This window comes from Sinohyriopsis cumingii, chromosome 10, assembly GCF_028554795.1.
Source record: "Sinohyriopsis cumingii isolate HCF-2022 chromosome 10, ASM2855479v2, whole genome shotgun sequence".
Classification (NCBI taxonomy): Eukaryota; Metazoa; Mollusca; class Bivalvia; order Unionida; family Unionidae; genus Sinohyriopsis; species Sinohyriopsis cumingii.
The window spans coordinates 100,714-127,292 of NC_142970.1; the positions used below are offsets into that span (position 1 = coordinate 100,714).

At 35.2% G+C, this 26,579-nt stretch overlaps 1 protein-coding gene across 1 annotated transcript; it reads left to right on the forward strand.

Annotated features, from left to right (window-relative positions):
• Positions 1 to 17: 17 nt before the first annotated feature.
• Positions 18 to 26,558, forward strand: LOC149789474 (uncharacterized). Its single transcript, XM_089972176.1, has 6 exons — positions 18 to 103; positions 285 to 338; positions 1,719 to 1,799; positions 12,418 to 12,543; positions 25,551 to 26,428; positions 26,526 to 26,558. Exons 1-6 carry the CDS (start codon positions 97 to 99, stop codon positions 26,556 to 26,558), a joined length of 1,179 nt encoding a protein of 392 aa, XP_089828302.1. The 5' UTR covers positions 18 to 96.
• The last annotated feature ends 21 nt before the right edge of the window (positions 26,559 to 26,579 follow it).

Sequence of the window (26,579 nt, forward strand, 5' to 3'; positions counted from 1 at the left end):
AACCTTACATATTATCGGCAGTACATGATAGTAGCGGTCACCATCTAAGCAGGGTTAAAGGATTTCAGTTGGAACAAGCTCATTATCGACATTAAGATGAAAAGTAAGTCATGTCATGTATTAAAGTGATATCGCCGAGTTAAATTCGTCGAAGAATCCGATAATGTCCCTGATGAAATACTGCTTATGAATGTTATAGATATCTCCTCATACAATTCATTCTCAATGTTCAGTTCTAAAAAATACATGTATCTTTCAATGATATTTGTTCTATTTTACTTCAGATTGTGTTATCGTGGTACCACTGTATCTGACTTTAGTGCAGGGCTTTCTGTTTGGTAAGTAAGGAATATATATATTTTGCCTCAAATGTACACAGTTTTCCACAGGACAATATCTTATAAGAAATGCAGTTAAGACAAACAACCCCAAGGCAGTATGACCTCGTTCCTCTGACAACCGTTTCATAACCAAATACAGGCAATATATACTCTTTGTCAGTAGGATCATTTGTGAAGAAATTTCTTTCCAGTTTACTGAGTGCGCATTTTAGAAAACATGAAAACAATTGTTTATGTTGATCGCTTTTGTATAATATCGAAATAAAATTGTGGCAAGATGCTTACTAACAATTATTTTTAATTTCTCTTGATCGTTTTTTGAAGATAAATGTCATTTAAAGAGTTTTATGTTTATAGCAACGGTGACCATATTCAATAGCGACATCATTAGTATAAATTTAAAAGGCTTTCACTTAGCATACTGGATTTGCGAAATCTGATCAAGTTCTGTTGAGCGGTTTGTAAAATATTACAAGATGTTCATGCCAGGTTGTTTCTATAAAATTTGGTTAATTTCTGTTGAATAGTGTTCGAGAAGCTGATCAATATTTGTTTTTATTTTTACTAGAAATAGCGGCCATACCTGATGGCATAATGGCACCATTTGCACAAAACTAAAATGCCTTTATTCCATACTTCGAACTGACAAAATTTGTTAAACAGGTTTTTATGTCATTAAAGGTGTTTTTCTTTTGTTTGTCAGAGTTCGACGTATGACTTAAGTTAAATTATATTTATAAGGTGTTTATGAAAAGTCGTTGGTATGTTTTCCAGTTATTAGTTACGGCGGTGATATTTAATGACTGATCTAAATCATTTGCAACAAATTTTGAACGTTTTGATGTCAGAACGTTTACTCTCAAATTATGTCCAGCGGTCATTGAGACGTTATCATTTAAACGTTTTAAGTATCTACGTCCGTATCTAATGGCGGACCGATACCATTTTGTATATAAATTTTAAAAGTATTTACGTATTTACGCCGTCCTATGTTTATTTATAATATGGCATTTTGGGTCTCTCGAAATTGTTGAAAACGGCAAGTGTTTAGAAACGCACGACAGACGCGGGTCATAACACCAAGCGCATTTTACTTCTCAACATAATCAAAATGTGAAACAAAATTATATAAACACTACTAACTTTATAGAGAAAATATCACGGCGAATGCGCAAAAGAAGGAAAAATAAGATCTGTATTCTTATGTTATCTATTAACGGTACCAACTTTCTAGTTCACCTGGAAAAGTACACTTTCTTATCAAACAAAGTCGTTTACGTCTGAAACGCTTCAAAAATATCATTGCAGATATTACTTTTACATTGTTGATACGTAAGATATATTTTCAAAGGTTAACATGTACAGTCTATTAATTAGAGGCGCTGACTTCCAAATATCCTGGTGGGCCACCATTAAATCAGACGGAAAGACATCAGACAACCACAACGTCAGTTCCAAGTAAGAAGATCTATTTTCTCTTCTTTCTTTTGTTACGTATATCTGAATTAATTCATATTTATTTTAATTTAATTGTTTGTCAGTTTTAATTTTTTTAATCATATCATATGCTATTATCATTTACATTTATTCACTGGAGATGATGTCTTTTTCCAGAAAATCGGTAGACCTGAATCATTCTTTTTATAAACACCAGGTGTTGATCTAAATCCTGACCTTGTTTCAGAATTTGTAGCAACCTTCGTAAACAAGTTCTAATTTATTTTAAAATGATTGTTTTTCGTCAGGGTCATTTTTGGTGTACGTGACATAAACACAATCACGTGACCCTCCTTTCGATTTCGCAATTCCGGTTTTTCCATTACTACGCATTTGTTAGTTTTAATAAAGATGCGTAGAGAGAGATTTCTCAGTTTTGGGCTTTTTACACTGATGACAAGTTATTTTTTGTAGCCAGATTTTGAGTTATAATTTTCTTCAGATCAGATGGATTTCAAAAGGATTAATTCTTTTTATTCTGGAATTATTTTGAGGAGTGCTCGCAAAGAATTTTTGGAAAGACATTGCTTACAAATTTTATTTGGATTTCCAACACCGGAGTGTCATTATTTATATTTCTACAAGGAACTGTAAATAAGTACAGGACTGACTACAGCATACGTCATCGTCATCCATCTTGGATTTTCCATCAGGCATCGAACTTGAAATTATTAGAACATTTATTACTAGGACTTTTTTAAATTTAATTCGTGGATTATTCTTGGATTATTTTTGGATTATTCTTGGATTATTTTTGGATTTGATTTTTGAAACCATAAGTTCTTCTCTTTTTTATTTTTACAGAATGTTTACAGCGAAATAAATTATTTGTTAAATTTTAAAAATCTTGTTGTTTTCACTCTTTCTGTGTTACTGTTTATTAGAGCCCAAACACGTAACAATTTACATGACAAAAATGTTAAGTTGCAAGTTCTTGAACTTTAAAAATAAGTATTTTTACAATGTCATGATTATGGGAAAGTCATACGTTTTAGTCTGTGTCCACTCGTCCGAAAAAGTAACTGGAATAATCCCTTGTAATTGACCAAAACTTGTACATATTTCACTGATTGGTGTTGTATTACCAAATCGTACTTCATTCAAAACTTGTACATGTTTCACTGGTTGGTGTTGTATTACCAAATCGTACTTCATTCAAATCTTGAACACGATATAACTGAATCATGTTACATGTGGCACGAACATCTATAAAGACCGGATGTAAATTTTTTACTCTAATAAATGCAAAAATGCTTATTAAACGTCTTTAGTCAGGCCTCAGAAAGCAAATCTACAACGGATTGGAAAATAACTCTTCACAACCAAAATGAAGTCCAGTTCGACTAAACTCGTACGGCTGCCCCATTTTCACATAGGATAGAAATATCTTGTCATGTAGCATGATCCAGTTAGATCATGTTAAAGATTTAAGTAAAGTACGAATGAGTAATGCAACACGCATTAGTCTCCACAGGTGAAACATGTAATGGTTTATGTCAATCACAGAGGATTGATTCGGATACTTTTTGGAAGAAAGTTTTGGTCGTGTTAACGATTTTGCAAAGCTTAATATGATGCCGTCAGGCCATATACTACTTGGAGAATTGATATACACTGGCAAATATTTACACGATTATTCTATACTTGGCCTGCTGAGAGAAGTACATGTCGATAAATGCGAAACTTTTTTCTTTCGTTATATGTTAAATATCAATTGTTGATTGATTGACACAAAATATATCTTCATATTGTGTTCGGTGCCGCATTAAAGTTTGTTCTGAGAATCTAACAGGGGTTCAAATACATAACTGTGGAACCACTATCACTGGAACTTTTGTTCGGTCTGGAGCAAAGGAGTTCCCCTTTCTTAAAAACATCGTTGGCAGTGATGTCTCTGCAGCATTAACTAAGCTACTCGGAACATCATGGAGAAATACCTCGGTGAAAAATATTTCTGATTCCCACCTGACTTTTAACTCAACAAGATATAGGACTTGATTCTAACAACCGTCCAAAGCCTGAGGAAGCATTTATAAATACTGTTGATGCCGAGTTTTCAAGACATGCTCGCGCTTACCAAGCATCAAATATCCGTGCACGCTAAGAACCTGATAAAGGTTTCATCCAAGGCTTGAATGCGATTAATCCTAAACTACACGCGTTATTTATCGTAGATGTGACAGCTGATCCATGGAAGCAAAGCCGTTGGCGTCCAAAGACTCTGTGAGTGTTGCAGATGCACTTAATCCACATTTACACACGTTCACCAATAACATGAAAGTGGAAAGAAACAAACTATTTATCATAGCTGTTGTGCGTTGCTAAAAAAAATAAGGTGTTCATTCATGTTGGACGTATTAACATACATCGTAATCAAGCCACATTGTACACATGCGGAACAATTACTCTGGTATCAGTACGCACGAGAATCGTTAATGAGGTCCTGGTCTCGGATTTGGAGTGCCTACATTAAAGTCGGTAACATGGCTTCGATCAATCATAGCAGCGTTGAATAATGAAATCACACGAGCTATCGGACTAATATCTGCTGAGGCGATTATGCAAAAGACTGTCACATTATTGCATAAATCAGTTGCACGAAACGATTTGATTCGGTAACTGTATGCACCAAGTGAGTTTTAAAGGGGGTAACGTTGGGATACTGACCCGGTATGATCCGCTGATGCATTTACACTTTCAGACCGAATTGATTTTCCGTGACAGCCATCACGTTACCATGTGAAGCATATGAACCAACAGCAAAATGAATGCAAGTGTGTTTGGTCAAGTGTATAATCATGTATGTGTGTCCCACTATTTTTACCTTACCGTTGTGATCATTTGAATGCAATGTGATGTCCAGTCTTAAAGTGCTTACATTTTGACTTCATCTAAATTTAGTTGATCTGCATTGAATTGATACAGGATATAGCTTTAGCATTGTATAGAGTGTTTGTTCCAACTTTAAAATCACAACATCACTTCCCGAAATGTTAGCACAGTTAACCAGCAAATTAATTTCAATATTGAGAAACTTGCAAGCGTGATCTCATATATTGTTTTCTTTATCTTTTTCACACTATTACTCTTTTCTCTACCTCCTTCTAAGCACGATGTCAGTAACAGAGTATCGTACAACCAGACTCATATATATGAATTTTTTTTACCACATCTTGTCTTCACAGAAAATATCTTCATGGAAAATAGTTACCACATAATAAACTCACCAATAATAATGGACAACTACATCATATACTATATAATCTGACTCGGGGTATTAAAGAATAGCTCGATGTTTTGCGGTAAAACATGAAAATCAACAATCACAAATACGTTTCGAGAAACATGTTGTATAAGCAATCAAATTAAGTTGTTGCATTGCCATTTATCAAGAATATTCCATTTATTTTAATGATTTTACTCTTGCTACATTGAAACAAATCCGGGACCTTGTTGTTGTTGTTGTAGGGTTTAACGCCATTTTTCAGCACACGATAGGCTATACATGGCGGCCAGTATTAATGGTGGGGGAAGAACCCGGGAAATCCCCGGAAAGAACCACCGACCCACGAGAAGCTACTGGCAAGCTTTCCCACATACCCACAATCCGAGACTCGAACCCACGCAGACAGAGGTGAGGTGGCAGTGATCCGTAACGGAAAGCGCTTCAGACTACTCGGCCACTCGGGGCCCCAATCTGGGACCTATCGAGGTAAATTAAATTTCTTTACTTCATTTAAATTTGAGGAGCATCCCACAAAAACGGAGGAATTTTCAATTGCATGCTTTAGTGAAACATTTAAATTCTAGCATCCATATCGGTTGTTGAATGGTTAAAGAGAATTATTTAGAAAATATAGAAACTGTCACGGAGGCGGCTACACGTTATACGTTTATGATCAAATAATATGCAAACGTCTGAATAATTGGAACACTGGCTGTCACGACATTGAACTAATGTGGACTGAGATTATATAACCCTCTCATTAATTAGCGTTAGGTGTAGGGTACAGATCAAACTACTCACCAACCAATTTCTATGAAAATTTTTAAGCTACAATTATAAACATTATTATTATGAGGGACTATAACAGTGATTTAATTGTACCATCTTCTTTTGCCTAATTTAGTTAGTTTAATGGCAAGATATAATTTACGAAATGTAATCAACAAATCCTACACTAGTAACTTCTACTCCCAAAACCTTGCTTGATCAAATCTTTGAAAGTAGTAGTACAAATATAAATCACACAGGCGTTTTAAAAATGTATAGAGAACTTAGTGATCACGATGCTCCTAATATGGCAATAAGCGCTAATGTTCACCTCTATATCAATGCTGTAAATAACATATATCATGACTATCTTGAAATAAACCAGTGTAGTCTGGGACGGATGCTTGTTGATCGATTCAGAAAAATTCGAAAACAACAACTCTAAACGGCAAGAATAGTTACAGGACTTCCAACATACACTAGCAGATAATCTCTATATTTTGAACAAGGGTGGGGAAGTCTGCAAGCTAGAGGAAAAAGACAAAAAATACTACCACTCTACAACATTAAAAAGAGCCAAATTCCAGAATATGTCATTGAACTACTCCCTCCTCCTGTGTCCGAACGAACAAATTGTAACCTTCGACGTTCAAACAACAAGGTTATTTTAGTTTCGCTAAATCTTACCAAATCATCTTTTAAATTCTCAACAGTATATTTGTGGAACAATCTCGAACATGATACTCAGTGTAGTATGTCTTATAGTGCTTTATAAAAGTGTTTGAGTCCAAAAATCGTATTTAGCAAAATGCCAAGTTTTATTAATCGAATACTGGATAGTATCCATACTAGATTACGACATAAAGCAAGTTCCTTAAAAGTTGATCTTTACCGTGTTTTCATGCAGAAGGATAAAAACCCACCATGCACCTTTTCATGTGCTGTCCCAAATACAGTAGACAAAGAAACGAGTTGATGAGAATTTACTTTCAGTGTCATATATAACTATTAGCTTAAATTTACTGCTTTGGGGAAAGGGAGATGCAAACGAAAAATATAAAATTTTACATCGTAAATACGAATATATAACCGCTTCAAGACGATTTCAATAACTTATTCAACTAGTGATTAGTGTCATTCTTATTCTCTCTCTCTCTCTCTTTCTCCAACCAATCATTTTTGATTATCATATTGTCATGAACAGTATGTTGCAATACATGCATCATGTAGGGAGAAGGCTAATTTAAATTATTAGAACTCTTGCCCAATCTGATTTTGTCCTGTTGTGACAATAACATTTGTTTAAACCAACCGTATGTTTAAACTGTATAATTTGATTTCACATAGTGTTTGACACACATTTTTGTTTTTTCTACTTTTTCTGCACCTGAATATTTGTCTGATTCATCAGGCATTGCGTCATCACATTGTGAATTAAGTGTACAACTACTGTAACAATAATCACGATTTTTGCATTCGGCATGTAATGTATTAAGTAGTGATCCGTTGGGTAACGGCTTTCCAGTCCCACCATAGCGGTGACCACCAGGTAACATTAATCTTGTTTTGGAATGAAGGTGATAACTTGGGATGTATTTTAGAAAAGAAATTTGAAAAATTCTTGTTCGGGAAGAACTTGGCTGGTAAATTTAACACATTGTTAGAGAGTTCCCTTTGTCACACCCAATTTAATGGCGAACCCTCTTAGATTAAGAGAAAGGTGTGTGTGTGTGTGTGTGTGTGTGTGTGTGTGAGAGAGAGAGAGAGAGAGAGATAGAGACAGACAGACAAAGACCGAGTGAGAGTTCAATCCTTCTTACCGCGGTGTCAATCCTAGCGACGTTGATATTGTCTCACTTCATTGGGGACGCAGAAAGAGGAACTGGTTCAGCTATAAGAAAGGTGTACTTTCATCATGAAGTCTTACGCAAAGATCTTTACTGAAATCATACGAAATCACATCCCGGATATATCAATCCATAAACATACGTTTTACATTTTAGATACGAAAACGGCATGAAAAATTATCATATTCTTTCAATCTCACCAACTTCATACAGTTCTGGAATTTAAGTATTTTGAAATATAATGTGAATAATTAAATGTCGAATAAGTTAACAATAAATCAAAAGATGTTTAAGAATAAAATGTTCAAAATTAATGCCAAAATTATTTGCAATAAAAGTATTGTATTGAATCCTTAATCTTAATTACCAATTATTATTTCCTGTAACATAAAAACATTTTGTTCCCAAATTAATTAATAGCAAACATGACGTTGGTATCGAAATCGTCTTTACGATAAATCAATACTACAGTTATCAGTAAATATGAATTTTAATACATTTTAACTTTCCAATACATGATAATATATGTATAATAAAAGAATATCAAAAGAATACAAAAATGCTTCGATTAGATTGAGCATAATTGAATTGTTACCAAAATACATCAAACCTAACGTCTTCAAGCATTCATATCCCTGCATTGCTTCCCTAAAGAAAAACCTTCAGATCCTGATCGTAGTTTCTTACCTGTAAAAAAAGAGGACTCTCATCACGAAGTGTAAAGGAAAGAACTGGCCAGTACAGATCCAGTGCTGCTTATATATGATTAAGAGAGCGGAAAAGATAAATCGATACCAGAGAAGGATATCCGTTTGATATTCCGCTATGATCGCCTGTCTCTGCACTTTTTCAGTTTCCTCTGACTTCAGAGTTCGCAACCTTCCTGATACCTGTTTTTATGTTTACATGTGTCACTACAGACCAATCTGCTGTAGCAGCGTTTATGCATTGCAAAGGATTTTACAATTCTTACATAGGAACCACAATCTTTATTGAAATAATACATATTTAAATTACAAGAATAAAAAATTGTTTTAAAACAATTTGATAAAACATGCATATTACCTGATACAAAATTCGTATATCTGGTTGAACGTATTATATTAACTTCTACTCGATGAAAAACTACTTTAGTTGTAGTAGTTTGAATTTTGGGCTTTAAACAATGTCTTAATTTATATAATTATGTTAGATTGTTTTTGATGATTCATTTTTTTGTGTGCTAGTACCACATATGAACCATGTTCCCTCATAACTCTTACATTACTTTTGTATGGCCAATAACATCACTTTTTCTATTATTTTTTTTTTTTGCACTTTGGACAATATGATTTCATTAACTACATAATTATAAAATATTACATTTACCTTTGGTTTTGTTAATGGTTCATTAAAAATACCTGGTTGATGGTTAAAATCTAATCATATGACTATTTTTTTCCTTCATCGTTTATGCGTGTGGAATATCATTCTGTATGCAAATAGTCTGTGATAAAAGCAATATATATATATATATATATATATATATATATATATATATATATATATATATGTATATGTATATATATAGTAAGAGCTATTTTAGACCGCTCCGTTGACCTACGTGGTTAGAGCGTCCGCCTCGGATGTGGTGGTCGCGAGTGCATACCCCGGTCTATTCATATTAAAGACTTATAACATTGGTACTAACAGCTGCCTAGCGGACTAAAGATAAAAGTGCACATTAAATAATTTTTATGATTATATATACAAGATGGTAATACACAAAAATATTAATTGTCGAGATTTTAATTTGTTTAAGTCATGCTTTCAATGTTCTCGAAATGATGTTACCCCCAAATATGAATGGTCCAGTGAGTTTTAAACAGCACAATAGTACAAAATGTCTCAAAATGTACACTATGTACCTTCTGTTTCAATCGATTTTTCTGAGTTTCATTTCATCAAGGACCTGAAAAACACGGGAAATGCTAAAGACAGCAGACGTTATAGGAGAATTTTTTCTCTCAAAGTTTGATTTGAAAGGATAAATGTGGATACATAGTCCATTCTTTTGTATTGCCAATAATTATAAAATTATAATGATTTAGATTTGTATTAAAGCATTATAAACCATTTTATAAATGTATTCATGCAAAACAGCAACAAATCATAGACTGAGGAGAGAATTTCGGAAAATGTCTTTGGCAAAAATGAAAATGATTTAGAGGAACATATCTCTTTGGTGTGTTAGTTAGCTTTGCAAATTTTTAAATTAAATAAATAACACTTATTTTATTTATTTTAAATTAATAATAAAGAAATAAAATACTGATCGTTGTTTTCATAATATCAAACTTCATTTGTCATGTAATAACGTAAATGCCTAACGTACAAAATCAAGAAATTTTCTCACATATTTTCATTGCTCTGTTAAAAATAAAAGGAATTTAAACTAGAAAAAAAACATGTTTGAACAATGAATATTAATATTTAGAAGGCTGAAGGGTAGATCTTTTGTGTATACTATTTTGTTTGGCAAGTCTGTGTTATCAATACAACTTATTTTATTTATTTATTTATAATATATAAGAAATGTAAAAAAATCATATTTTTTCATACATATCACCCCATTTATATCATACATTAACTGAAATGTTTAACTTATAACATCTGTAAATTTTCTATTTCCTCCTTTGGTTTCTAACAATAAATGGGATTTAACAATAATACAAAATATAAAATGCATTTTTGCTGAACTGTCACATGTCATAAAAAAGTACATATTTAGAAAGGTGTTGGTATGTTTATTATTAGACAACTAAATAAGAATTATTTAGGAAGCAGGATAGGTTTCGTCAGAGTATCGAGCAGCATAACAAATAGCTGAAATCAAATAATAATCAAGGGATTTTTATTTTATTCGGATAACAAAGTGTATGGTTATTATAATCAAGGGCTATATCACTGCTGCTACACGACGATGCAGTCAAACTTATATATGGGCTCTTCAATATCAGACTGAATTCAAACATTTGGTTCCAATCTAACAATAATTAAGAGAGTTATTTTGAATAATCGAAAGTGGGTGGATCTGACATTCGGCTAAACAACTTTGGTAAACGATTACATAGAATGCTAACAAGTCTCATCAATATCTAGCAATAAATCCAAGAATAATTAAAGGAGCTGTTTTGTGGAAACAAAAGTGGGATGGAAAGGTGGAAGGCTAGTAGGTCACAGAAAAATCCAACTGAATAACCCTCCCCCTTTTCAACTTTGTTTTATATAAAAATCTTAATTGATGAAAGTACAGTGCTTTACACAACACATGGAGTGTTATTTGTTAACAAGCTCCACCTGGCCTACTGCCAACCTCATATAATACGTTGGGCTTTTCTTCAAACTCTGATGTGTTTATAGAAAATGACTGGTAATTCAAATTTTTAATAACAGCAAATAACACATTTGTTTTCTTTAAAGCATTTAACATACTTAATATACTTACAAACAACCAATAGTTGGAAAACTTAGCATTGCAAATCCACTCATATTTGCACACACTAATAAAACTACAAATCCAAAAGAAATGTTAAAATCTGGACAAAGTTCCTTCTTTAAAATCCACAGTTTTAATCAGATGCTTTCTCTGGCGTTCTCGCTAGCTAAGTAGGTTAGGCTTGAAGGGAATGCATTCTGCATTCATCTTTGCAGTCATTTGTCTGGATAGTAATGTTATTTAAGCTTCCTCGAAGACCTTGATGAATATTGTATTTGCATAACAAAAAGCCTTCCTGCATTTCCATTGCTATGAGGGAGTGTCAAACGAGAGATCTGAATTATGATCTGTAGTGCTCTGCAATGAAATTGCAGAAATTTACTTCATTTCCTGTGCCACGGTCTTTTGATAATTGTTTAGATGTGTTAATTACTTTTGAAATTTAGCCCTATATCTGTGTATTGGTCCGGTGCTGGGTGATGTTGCTATGTCGATGAATGTGCCGAGAACATGCTCCCCATCGATGTTATGCTTCACAAAATCAAGCCACATCCAAGAGGAGTTATGTCATTTAATTGGCTTGGACTTTGCTCGCTTCATATATTTTTCATTCTTTTTTTTAAACAGTTGCATTTTTACATTTTGTCATTGAAATTGAATCACGTTTAGACTATTCATTCCAAATATTCATGTCTTCCATTTTATATGTCGAATAAAATTCTACCTAAAAGAAATGTAGCTGCTGAGCACGAACATGCCAATAACTTTAAATAACATTGGCTTAAACATTCTTATTCAAAGCAATAATGTGTAATATTTTGGTTATTCAACACACATTTAATTGATTTACTTAACTTTAAATGAACTGGGTTGTTCCACTTAATGTACTTTACCTATAAGAGTTAGCCTAATGGGTTTTCCACAGCAGTGCTCAAAGGCCTTAACACTGCCTATTCAGTAATTTATGAAATGGTGGTTCTATGTCCATGACCGTCTTATGTTTTATTAACCTATATAACATTCAAGTGCATGAACTGCCCAGAGGAAAATTTTCCATGAGCACGAAGCAGAAATACTATTATTTTTTTAAAATACAGGTTGCAGATTACGAACATATATCGTGGCAGTATATAAAAATATATCGGCATCTCTCTGTTAATGTGTTTTGGCTTTACTCTAGGATGATTTCTGGGGTTGTGGTAAGAAAATGTGTATTTGTCGTGTTGTGGCAAGTATGACACTTATCTCCACATTGTTTAGGTGTACTGGTGTGTAAGCTGGATGAGTATCAATGCAGAAATGCTCGCTGCATTCCTTCAAAGTGGCGCTGTGACTCCGACCCAGATTGTCCAGATAAAGATGATGAAGATGGATGTGGTAGCAAGGGTAGTATATATATATATATATATATATATATATATATATATATATATATATATATATATACACACACACACACACACACACACACACACACACACAACATTGTAGCATGCCCGACAACTCCATCTGGTTTTAATCTCCGGAGATGTACTAACGTGACAGTCCTCAGTTTGTATTTTGCATAGGGTTAGCTTTTAACGAAAAATAATTTCCCAGGTTTTCCTCACAGGTTATCCTGGTCGTTTATATAAAAGACCTTGTATATCTTAAACATTGTTAAAATAACACAATTCCTTTTATTTTTGGTGTATGATTGATGATTGTGAGTTGGATTATAGCGTATACAGCTTGGCCTTACTTCACATGTGCACCTATAAAATAAATTGCTTGATCCGTTTGGTCATTTTCATTTCCTGGACTTCGGAGAAAAATCGTAACAAAAAAGCAGATAGCTATTTTATATTTTTATCTATTTTGTAATTCATTCATTGTACATTTAGATGCTGGTATTGTCTAACCTGCAAAATGTTTTCCTTATTTGAATAACTGTTAAATATTGTGTACTTTAGACTACTTCAGGCGGATTTATTGAACACTTGGGGAAAGTCATTTTGGATAGCTGGTGCTTTGATCATGTATGCATAATTTCCATAAGCACACTATCCAAAGAAACGTCAGCCACAGTACATAAAAGTAACATGGAGGAATGTCAACATTCTCTCCAATGTGCAAGTTGCAAACTTCACCTTACACGTCACTCTCTCAGAAGTACATATGTAGAACACATCCTTAACAGGATCAGTCTCATCGATATCGATTTGATTTTAAACAAATCAACAAAAAAGAAGAAGAAAAAACCGAAAGAAATCTTTGTAAATGGTTTGCAGTTTTCTGCGAGACTCTGTTGAGTAAAAGGAATACATTGAAACCACGAGCATAATATCCATACAACAGCACAAATACCTATATTTTTGCAGTAATTGATTTATCGTTCTTTTTATGAGTTGTTCACGTATAAGTTTTTTTTTTTACGTGACATACAATGTGCCAAATATTTTGCATTAAGTAACATCAAGATGAGGAAAATGAAGATTAATATATTTGGGTTAAGAAGTTATTTAATATGGAACTGGTTCATGAGAAAATAATAATGGCTTGTTGCTTTTACTTTTATTATAAAGTACAAGATACTAAACAAAAATCTAAAATAATGTGTAATGAATAGCACTGAATGAATTTAATGCCATAAAATAAATATACACCTGACAACATAAAACAACAAATACATTAGGCGTTTTAACATATTGAAAAACAAGATGGCCGCTATCGCTTAACCGGTTGAAGCAGCTGTTCCGTTTTTTTGTGTGTGCCGTTTTCATGATATTTTTGCTTGTTGCCTGTCTTCGTCTACGTTATTGTGTTCATTATTTATTGGCTGTTCAGTGCGTATGTGTTTCTTTATCTCCTTTTTTGGAAACGAGAACAATTAGACTTTTTCGCAACTGTCTTGCTCCACTCCTACAACTTTTGAACAAACCGCCATCACGTGATACTCGTCAGTCAACCCATTTATGCTATGATGGACCCTCATTAATTGCTTTAAATGACCACTCCTTGGTTCTCCACACTACATTGTGCTCTAGACTAAACGAACTGGAACTACATTCATCATTACCTAAATGTAAACAGAAGCGAAGAAAGAAACGCTGTTTCAACGCTGGTAACATGATTATTCTTGGAGATTTCAACTTTCACTTTGACTGTACCGGAAACCCAAACACATAAAAAATCATGGATTCCATAATTGTTTTCACCCTCAAACAGTCAGTTAACCAACCCTCCCATAAACATGGTCACATTTTATACTGGATTCTTCATAGACCTGATGATAACATTCTATGGTCCTCCCTGGTATCTCATGAACTTGCATCAGATCACCTCTGCATTATATGCCTCTTGACGTATCAGTCCCTAACCCTCCACCTTTATCTGCTACTAAGAGAAACTTCCGTATGATAAATACAACCAAACTAATTCATGACACCCAAGCAAACCTAACAACTTGCTTACCTTCTACAGCATGACAACTCGATAACTGCCTGCGTTCATTGCTCGACAAACATGCCCCAGCTACCAAGTGCAGAGTATCAATTCAAAATTGTTCTCCATGGTATAGCAGTGTTAGGGACCAGCTTCGCACTGCTAAAAGAGACCGCCGTAAAGCTGAGAGCCTCTGGCTTTCCACCAAACTCACTATTCATAAGCAAATCTATGAAGCCGCTAAGAAGAATGTCACAAATAAAGTCCATTCAGAGAAATCAGCCCCTTACACTATTAAGATCATGGAAAGTTTCAGCTGCAAAGAGCTCTTCGAGATTACTGACAAGCTAATGTCAAGGAACAAATCTATGCCACTTCTAACTACCTTCTCTCCAGTCGACCTTCCGGACATGATTGCAAATTTCTTCCGTGACAAAGTACAAACCATTAGAGATAAGCATGACACCACAATTTCAACTGACTCGTCGTCACCATGCAGTTGGGATACAGAATTTGAGCGGCAACCAATAGCAGCATTTGAACCTGTCTCTATGGATTTCGTACGTACAATCCTGATGAAGAGTGCACCAAAGTCATGTGAACTTGATCCAATTCCAACATCACTGCTGCTTGAGTGATTAGATCCAGTATTGCCTTCACTAACTGATGTTATTAATACCTCTCTCTCATCCGGGGAATTCCCATCATTTTTCAAAACTGCCATTGTAAACCTCTGCTGAAGAAATCAACACTAGACAATAACGACTTAAAGAACTACCACCCAGTTTCTAATCTTCCATTCATATAAAAAATCTTAGAAAAGGTTGTTCTATCCCAGCATGTATCTCATCTGAATTCAAACAGTCTTTTTAGCAATGTACAATCTGCATATCGCACTTGCCACAGTACTGAAACTACTCTTCTAAAAGTAGTTAATGACATTCTTTCTGCTTTGGATAGCGGAAAGATTACAGTCCTCGCCCTCCTTGATTTGTCTGCAGCATTTGACACAATAGACCATGATATATTACTTCACCGTCTCCAGCATGTATTTGGCATTCATGATACAGCTTTACTGTGGTTCAAGTCCTATTTGGTCAACAGGACACAAATTGTGTCTGCAAATGGAATACCCTCCAGCCCAGTTGACCTATGTTGTGGTGTTCTCTTCATTCTATACACTCAGCCGCTCTCAAATGTCATAGATCATCATCCAGTGTCTCAACAATTGTACGCTGATGACATGCAAATATACAAATCTAGCCACCAACTGAAGTTGATGCTACCATCCTTGGTGTAGAGAGGTGCATTTCTGATGTGAAATCATGGATGATGTGTAACAAGCTGCAGATGAATGATGATAAAACTGAGGCCATTCTGATCACAACATGAAGACTTTCTCATTCACATCCTTTACCTCAAACAATAAATATGAGCAACACCAACATTAAATTCACACAATCAGTACGAAACCTAGGTGTTACTCTGGACAGTACTCTCACATTGCACCAACATGTCATGAACACATGCAAGGCTGCATATCTTGAGCCGAGACGCATCTGCTTGGATCATACTTAGAGTACCACGATTAAAGCACACCTCCCCGCTGCTCTGTACCCTACACTGGCTATCCAATCAATCCAGAATCAAACACAAAATGTGTTCTATGTGCTACGTTTCATTGACGGACTCTAGTCCAACATACCTATCCGACCTCACCCACGTGTATACACCAGCAAAATACTTACGCCCCTCTTCTGACAATCGTATACTCATTATTCCCACTATGAAAACAAAGTCATATGGACAGCGTTCTTTTGCATAAAAGGGCTCAGCAACGTGGAATGAAATGCCCACTGAACTTAGGCACAAGGACACAGTGATACCACTCAAAGTGTGCTCTCAAAACTCACTTATTTCGACTGCAAGAAAACAAACTTAAAGACCTAATAATGTTTCCTACCTGAAAAATTTTCACCCTTTTTTTTAATGTTTTCTAATTTCATGGTGTTTGTTTTTGTAATCATATCATTATATATCTTTTTTATGTTATAGGTCTTGTCTAATGTAAAGCGCTTAGAGCTTCTAAAGATTAGGCGCTATACAAAGTCCTCATTATTATTATCATTATTATCATTGATATCAATGATGACGACTTTTAAGTTTTATTGGATAACGATATTAGTGGTGTCCATCAGAAGGTCACAAGCAATACTTACCTGGGTTTGAAGCTCAACACATCAAAATAATTTTCGATATTACATTTAAAATTGAGTATTTCTGGTGTTGGTGGTGGGTTGGGTGAGGAACTGTGTAATATTTGCCTTTTGTTATTACCGTGGCTATCTCTAAGCTGTTCATTGCTTCCTTAAATTAGTATGGAAAGTTCTAAAACATATAGATCTGCATCTTCGCTAGCCAAGGTATCGATACGTTAATAATAATAATAAAAATAATAATAATAATGCTTTATTTATAGAAAGTGACTTATTAGTCAAGGACTATTCTCCTTTGAGGCCCTCTTAAGGAGAGTATAACAATGCACATTATATGAAGATAGCAATAATTACTTTTTATTTTAAGATGTTTAGTATTAAAATACTAAATTCCATTATCTATTAGAAACACATACATGCTCATGATATCTTTTCTTAAATACTCTAATATTTTCAGCAGATTTTACATGTAGTGGAAGCTTATTCCACAGAACTGTACCAGAGTAGTGTAAACTCTTTTTAAATTGTTGTTCTTGGTTTTGGTACTAGAAGGTTTCCATGTGATATTGATCTCAACTGGTATTGTGTTGAAAGAGGCCTGAATAAGTCCTGAAGATACTTGGTGCAGTTCCATGTAGACATTTATATAAAAGAACTGCCTTGTGAAAATCTATCCTGTCATATATTGTGAACCATTTGAGTTCTGTAAATAATGCTTTTGAGGGATGATCAACAGATGCATCTAAAATTACACGTGCTGCTCGTTTCTGAAGTTTTATAAATCCTATCAAGCTGAGATTTAGCACAGTTTCCCCATACATTAGAACAATAATCCATTGTTGGAAGAATATATGACTTGTAGTATAGACTGCGAGTTTCCATAGTTAAATAATTCTTGATTCTGCTGAGAAGGGCAATTTTGGATGACAGTGTTTTACAAAGCTTATCAATATGGTCATTCCATAATAAATTATTATCTACAGACACACCTACAAGCCTTTCATGTTTGACATTTTCTACTGGATGATTATTTATTGCAAGAGATAGTTTTGGGTTCCCTGACTTGTGTAGCTTTTTTGATGTCCCCAAAATCATACATTTTATTTTACCTTCATTAATTACCGTCCTATTTTGTTGTGCCCAGTTCTGGACTCTAATAAGGTCCGAGTTTAATCCCATTCGGATAACTTCAGTATCAGAACTAGATGTATACAAGATTGCATCATCTGCAAACAAATCTGTATTTGTGGATTCATTATTTAATGGTAGACCACTGATATAAATAAGGAAGAGGAGAGGGCCCAAAACTGAGCCTTAAGAGACTCCGGAATGAATAGTGCGAGTTTTAGAGCTAACATTGCCAATGCTTACTTGTTGAGACCTTTGGTTTAGGTATGATCTAAACCAGTTTAAAGAAGGATTGTCAAACCTGTAACAGTTCAACTTTTGCAGCAGAATTTCATGATCAACGAGATCAAAGACTTTCTTGAAGTCAAGGAAAACAATCCCAGTCATATAATTAACCCTATCTACACCTTGGCGGATTGGTCAGCTATTTCAGTGCTTTATCCTAGTGACATTTATTAAATATCACGAGTTGCTTCCCTTAGAATGCAATGCCAACTAACCAATAGCGTGTAACACTGATGCAGAGTACATTAGCCGAAAATTGTGGAAACAATTGACTCGAAATGATGACTATGTACCAAAGAGAAGCAATTGAAAAGCCGGCAGTGGAAAATTGCTTATTTACGAGTCCATTCTATTTGTGCGCTCACCTTGTCTGGATCGTATAGGAAATGTTTAAATTTCGACACCTTGATTTTGATTCTACGCATCCAATTAAATTCGCAGACACGAAGCACGGAAAATCTGGTCGATCCGCCAGGGTGTAGATAGGGTTAACTTTTAATTATTTCTGAGAGAGACTGATGGCCTAAAGAAACTGGAATAAAAAGAGCTGCACTTACCCTTACGGTATGAGTGTCCGCTACTGTAAGCTGCCATAAGACTGGGTTACTTTTGTGCTGTAACTATCCGGTTTTCTACTATCCGGTTTAATTAGAAAATGCATTGGCTCTGGTGCACCAAAGATCGAAGGTAATATGTGGTAAAAGGAGTGTGTGACCAAGATGAATCTCTCATAATAAGGACCGATTAGAACAGGCCAAGGGAATAGCTATAGAGTAACTTCGTGGGCTTTAACCAAAGAAATGTCCCTGTTCCTGTCAGTGAGTGAGTGAAATGCTCCATTTATAGTGACCCGTACGAAAAGTATGTGTGTATTGCACCTGTAAAGGAGCTGTTCTGTATAAGAGGCAAATTTTACAGGCACACAAGACTCGGAAGCGTAATACGCTTCGTCCACATTATGTAGATTTTCAAAGTTTAAAAGAATATTTCATCTATCACACTGCAATTTTCTAAGCTCCAAAATATGCCTTAATTAGTGAATTGCAGATTGCTAAGTTTCAAAATGCGCCTTTTCTTGCCAGTATGCCTACATGGATTTTAGAATACACATGTAATATTCAAAAGTCTTAGACATTTCCTACTACAGTAGTATTACACTTCTGGGTCTTGTATGCCTGTATTTCCTACTAGTATTACGCTTCTGGGTCTTGTACGCCCGCATTTGCTACTAGTATTACGCTTCTGGGTCTTGTACGCCCGCATTTGCTATTAGTATTATGCTTCTGGATCTTGTATGCCTGTAGAATTTGCTTTACGCCTTTAAATCGAGCATAGTATGCCTATTATAATACTCCTTCCTGTACAGGCGCAATACACACATACTTTTCATAAGAGTGAGTGAAGCTACCGATGGCAGCAGGTTCTTTATCAAAAACCCAGGTTTTACCAAAAAGTGAAGTTGAATCATAATTAGAATTAAACAGTAAACACTTTTTTCCCCAATGAAAGGGCATGAACCTTCTCCAAAGCCAAAGAGAGCAGGAAGACATATCTATGAGAATGGTTTTCAAAAGAAACTTCACTTAACGGTACATAAGGGGGCTTTGACAAAAAACACACAATGCACTGTAGAGTTTAGAAGTGGAGTGCCTATCCTGGACAATGTAATTGGCAACCTTACTTGAAAACTGGTCCTGGCACATTGATAACTCAATATAAGCCAAACATGAATTTAAATTTTGATCTTTTTAATGGCACTATATAATCAGTTGTGCTAACATACTGTGAAACCACCTACCCACCTTCGTATATGCCATGGCAGAGCAAAAAAAATCAAACAATTAAAACAACATTATTTTGTATAGTAGAAGTACTATAAAAAAGTTGATAAAAACAAGGGATTATTGTTCTTCTTGTATCAATTTTGTTCAAAATCATTGTTCTTGAAATCTGATTGAGAAACCAATATCATGGTTCACACCTTGAAGGCTGATTTTACTGGGTGAAGGTCAAATGTTTTGAGTAACATTGGACTGACAGATAGCAGTACATAGTTTATGCATTAATAATTACCTGGATTAATTACTACAGGTGAGGCCTCACATGGAAAGCATGCGGTTTGCTGTCCATTTGTCCAATTACTATAGTTATTCACATATACAATATGGAATTATCTGCCAAGGGTAACAAAGAACAATATGTAAGGTTTAGTCATTAATATTGAATGCTTACCACTGAATAGTCATATTTATTCCTCCTTTCAACTAACTTACTCAGCAAAGACCTACTGAGTAGGATGCTATCATAAACTCAGTTAGGTCAGCTATGTTAACAAAGCATAAAATGTAGGTCATTGTGACCTTCTCTGGTTGTAAAGGTGTGCCAGCAACATAGATGCTTTCAATTATTAGGTTTAAAAATTTCAAGATGGCTACCTAGGTAACCATTTTAGAAACAGTCCAGCATCATATGAATACTAAAGACCACCTATTTGAAGTTTGGTTTGGTTCTTTATGGCACAGCGATACATATAGGGTATTACATGCTGAAGCTGGAGTAAAGTGTCTTGTTCATGTTAGTTGACTCTGGCCGATTCAGTGGTATAATTCAAACCTCCACCCTCTCAGTCACAAGTTAAGCAAGGTAACCAATGTGTTGTCATGGATCCTGCCTCCAACAGACGTATCTGATGACATGTGGGAGTTTACACTGGGTCAGTTCAACAGCCCTGAGTAGTTTATATCAAAATCTCGTGTCAATATGACCATTTGTCATGGAAAGTAACCATGATAGATTTTCAAGCTCATTGCCAAGGCAGCCATATTAGGTTTCAGAATTCACGCAGGACCAAATACATGTTGTAAGAAGTGATTTATTTCAAGCTCCATTTCGATGTTTCATTTTTAGTTATTATTTTTGGTTTAAAATAATGATTTTAAACCAAAAATAATAACTAAAATGAAATATCGAAATGGAGCTTGTTGAGTATAAATGATTCAGCACATGATGGGCTGTACATGGTGGCTAGTATATCTAGTGGAAGAAGAGCTTGAACAAATCCCAAAATTGTTGAGTATAAATGATTTTTATTGTTTCAATCCCAGTGATGTTGACAGAGAGACTATGCTTCTTCTTTACCCTAAGCACCAGCCAGCCACAATGTTTGTCCTAGGTCAGTGATGTAAAACTAATGCTATTTCCTGGAAACCATTTTTCTTCATTAAGTCAGTGACTTTGACCTTCAAACTGATATGCTTTATTTTTCCACAAATCATCAAGTAAGTTTGAATCTGATAAATGATTAAAACTTGTTTGTGGGTGGAAACAAATATGTCTTTTCACCCCAAAAAAATCAATGGGTTTCTTCCATATCCCAGGTACAAACTATCGAAAAGACTGTGAGCTGTAGATGGTGCAGAACTTGAGTTATTGGACAAAAATTAAATTGTTAACGGATGGAAGGACTTGATACTTAAGACGTAAAACGTGGATGGTTTAACATATATTCCCAGCTTTATCTTAATGTTCTATTTGGTCCTCCATGAACTCTGAACCCTAATATGGCTACCTTGGCAACCAGCTTGAAAATATATCATGGTTACTTTCCATAACAAATGGTCATATAGACATGAGGTTCTGATATAAGACAGAATTCCAGTCATCTCCCTTATGCCCTTTCCGGCTCAACAATTTAAAAATTCGACCATTAATTTAGATAACCTAATTCAAATCACTATGGTGGCGCTATACAGTTTCACATTTTGCATAGGGTTAGGAATTCCTCACTGGTTATACTGGCTATTTAAAAAAGACCTTGTATATCTTAGGTATAATGCAAAGAACCTTTAATTCCCTTTATTTTGGTGTATGATTGATGAGTGTACTATGGGTTATAGAGTATACAGCTTGGCCTTACTTCAAATGTGCACCTTTCAAAAAAGTGCTAGCTCTACTTGGTCATTTTCACTTCCTGAACTTCTTAGGTAAATTGTATAAAAAAAGAGCCGATAACTTTTTTTACATTTTATATATTTGGTAATTCATTCATTGCACTTTCAGAAGCTGGTATTGTCTAGTCTGGCAAAATTCATTTTCCCTATTTTAATAGCTGCTATGTATAGTGTACTTTAGACTAATTCAGACTGATTTTTTAACACAAGGGAGCAGTCATTTTAGTTAGCAGTGTGCTTAAATCATGTAAAATTTCCAAAAGTACACTATCCAAAAGAAATATCATCAACATTACATTAATGTAGCATAGAGGAATGCAAACGTTCTCTCCACTGTGCATGTTTTAAATGCGAACTACTTCACCTTACATACGTCACTCTCTCAAAAGTACATATTATCTGGTGAGCGCCACCTATACAATCGTCAACCTTTGTGTCAGCTATCCAAGAGATACATCTGCTTATGCCCAATCAGTAGCACCACCGGAAAAGCGCACAGAAATAGTTAATGTTATTAACGACCAGAATATCGACGTATTTTTCCTGACAGAAACATGGCTAAAAACATCAGGCGATGAGCCCAAGTGCGCGGATCTAACACCGACTGGTTACTCCATCATGCCGTTCCACCGCCACTCTCGCGAAGGTGGAATTGCTGTCATCACAAAGAACTCCATGATCAAACGTCTTAACCACACCGCATCATTCAATTTTGACCACACATCGTTTTAACTAGTCCAAACCACACTCACACAGGAGCAAAGGTCAGTCCATTTTTTCTGCCTATACCGCCCTCCTCCTAGTAGAAAAAGCAAACTGACTGAATCTCTCTTTTTGGAGCAGTTTCCGAATCTCCTGGAGTATGGAAATTCGATAGGTGGCAACCTGATTATTCTTGGAGATTTCAACTTTCACTTTGACTGTCCTGGAAACCCAAACACATCAAAACTCATAGATTCCATTAATGTTTTCAACCTCCAACAGTCAGTTAACCAACCATCCCATAAACATGGTCACATTTTAGACTGGATTCTTAATAGATCTGATGATAACATTCTACGGTCCTCCCTGGTATCCCATGAACTTGCATCAGATCAACTCTGCATTATATGCCATATTGACGTATCAGTCCCTAACCCTCCACCTTTATCTGCTACTAAGAGAAACCTTCGTATGATAAATAGAACCAAACTAATGCATGACATCCAAGCAAACCTAACAACTTCTTACCTCCTACAACAGAACAACTCGATAACTGCCTGCGTTCATTGCTCAACAAACATGCCCCAGCTACCAAGTGCAGCGTATCAATTCAAAAGTGTTCTCCATAGTATAGCAGTGTTAGGGACCAGCTTCGCACTGCTAAAAGAGACCACCGTATAGCTGAGAGACTTTGGCTTTCCACTAGACTCACCCTTCTTGATTTGTCTGCAGCATGTGACACAACAGATCATGATATATTACTTCACTGTCTCCAGCATACATTTTGTATTCATGATACAGCCTTACTGTGGTTCAAGTCCTACTTGGTCAACAGGACACAAATTGTGTCTGCAAACGGAATACACTCCAGCCCAATTAATCTATATTTTGGTGTTCCACAGGGGTCTGTTCTTGGACCTGTTCTCTTCATTCTATTCACTCAGCCACTCTCAAATGCCATATATCATCATCCAGTGTCTCAACAATTGTACGCTGATGACACCCAAATATACAAAACTAGCCACCCAACTGAAGTTGATGCTACCATCCAAGTTGTAGAGAGGTGCATTTCTGATGTGAAATCATGGATTATGTGTAACAAGCTGCAGATGAATGATGATAAAACTGAGGCCATTCTGATCACAACACAAAGACTTTCTCATTCATATCCTTTACCTCAAACAATAAATATCAGCAACACCAACATTAAACTCAGTCAGAACGAAACCTAGGTGTTACTCTGGACAGTACTCTCACATTGCACCAACATGTCATGAACATATGCAAGGCTGCATATCTTGAGCTGAGATGCATCAGTTCCATTTGCAAATATCTTTCAGTTGATGCCACTAAAATACTTGTGTGTTCATTAGTATTTTAAAGACTGGTCTATTGTATCTCAATTCTGTCTGGTTCAGCTCAATATCTACTTCAGAAACTTCAAAACACAACTGCTCAGATCATACTTATAGTACCATGATCAGAGCGCACCTACCCACTGCTCTGTACCCTACACTGGCTATCCATTCAGTCCAGAATCAAACACAAATTATTTTCTCTGTGCTACGTTTCACTGACGGACTCCAGTCCAACATACCTATTCGACCTCACTCATGTGTACACACCAGCAAGATACTTACACTCCTCTTCTGTCAATCATATACTCAATAGTCCCACTATGAAAACAAAGTCATATGGACAGCGTTATTTTGCATACCAGGGCCCAGCAACATGGAATGAATTGCCCACTGAACTTAGACACAAAGACACAGTGATCCCATTCAAGAGATCTCTTAAAACTCACTTATTTCGGCTGCAAGAACAAACTTAAAGACCTAATAATGTTTCCTACCTTAAATATTCTCAGCATGTTTTTTTAATGTCTTCTAATTTCATGGTGTTTGTTTTTGTAATCATATCATTATATGTTTTTTTATATATGTTTTTGAGCTCAGATGCATCAGTTCCATTTACAAATATCTTTCAGTTAATGCCACTAAAACACTTATGTGTTCATTAGTACTTTCAAAACTGGACTATTGTAACTCAGTTCTGTCTGGTTCATGTCAGTATCTGCTCCAGGTACTTCAAAAAGTTCAAAACACAGCTGCTTGGATCATACTTAGAGTACCATGATCAGAGCACACCTCCCCGCTGCTCTGTACCCTACACTGGCTATCCATTCGATCCAGATTCAAACACAAAATTTGTTCTCTGTGCTACGTTTCACTGTCGGACTCTAGTCCAACATACCTATCTGACCTCACTCATGTGTACACACCAGCAAGATACTTATGCTCCTCTTCTGACAATCGTATACTCATTATTCCCACTATGAAAACAAAGTCGCATGGACAGCGTTCTTTTGCATACCAGGGCCCAGCAACGTGGAATGAATTGCCCACTTAACTTAGACACAAAGACACAGTGATCTCTCAAAACTCACTTATTTCGACTGCAAGATCAAACTTAAAGACCTAATAATGTTTCCTACCTTAAATATTTTCAGCATGTGTTTTTATGTTTTATAATTTCATGGTGTTTGTTTTTTGTAATCATATCATTATATATGTTTTTTATGTTATAGGTGTTGTCTAATGGTGTAAAGCACTTAGAGCTTCTAAAGATTAGGCGCTATACAAAATCCTCATTATTATTATTATTGCCTTTTCTTTCTTCTATATTTTAGATCAGACCACAGTTAATGCCTCCAGTCCAGTGACAACAAATTCACCAAACAAATTTACAGACAACTTTGTCCTAATACTTAGTTCATCACAAAGTTCAACATTCAATGTCACAATGGCAAGAAGTTTCCTGAAAAATTCAACTGATAATCTTACAGTAACAACTAGTTCACTCGAAAATTCATTAGACACCATGACAATAAATAGTTTACTGTTGTCAACAGACAACTTTGCCTTGACCAGATCACCAGAAAATTCAACTGATAGTCTTATGACAACAAGGTCACCAACAAAGTCAACTAACAACTTTACAAGGACAACTAGCTTACAAACAAATTTAAAAGACAACCTCACCTTGACAACTAGTTCACCAGCATATTTAACTGATTACATTATCATGACAAATTCACCACCAAAATATGCTGATAACTTTACCATGGCAAATAGTTTACCAACAATTTCAACAGACACCTATAACACCACTACTAGTTTACCAATGAATATGAAAGACATCATGACAATTAGTTCACCAACAAATGCAATGGACAAGTTTACCATAATAATTAGTTCACTAAAAAATTCTACATACAACATAACCATGAGAAATAGCTTTCTAACAAATTTGATTGATAAAGTCACCATGACAACTAGTTTACCAACAAATGTATCAGATATCTTTACGACGACATCTAGTCAACCTATTTTAATAAAAAACTTCACTACAATTGGTTTGTCAACAAATTTATACTTCACCACGACAAGTTCACAAATAAATTTTAAAGACAATCAAACTAAGACAAGCTTACCAAGAAATTTAACGTTAACAACTGGTTCACAAACAAATCTGTTGAACAGTTTTATGATGACAACCAGTGAACAGGCAAATTCAACAGGCAATCTTACCCTGACAACAAATTCACCTATGAACTCAACAGACAACCTTACCATGACTACAAATTCACCCAAGAACTCAACAGACAACCTTACCCTGGCAACAAATTCACCAATGAACTCAACAGACAACCTTACCC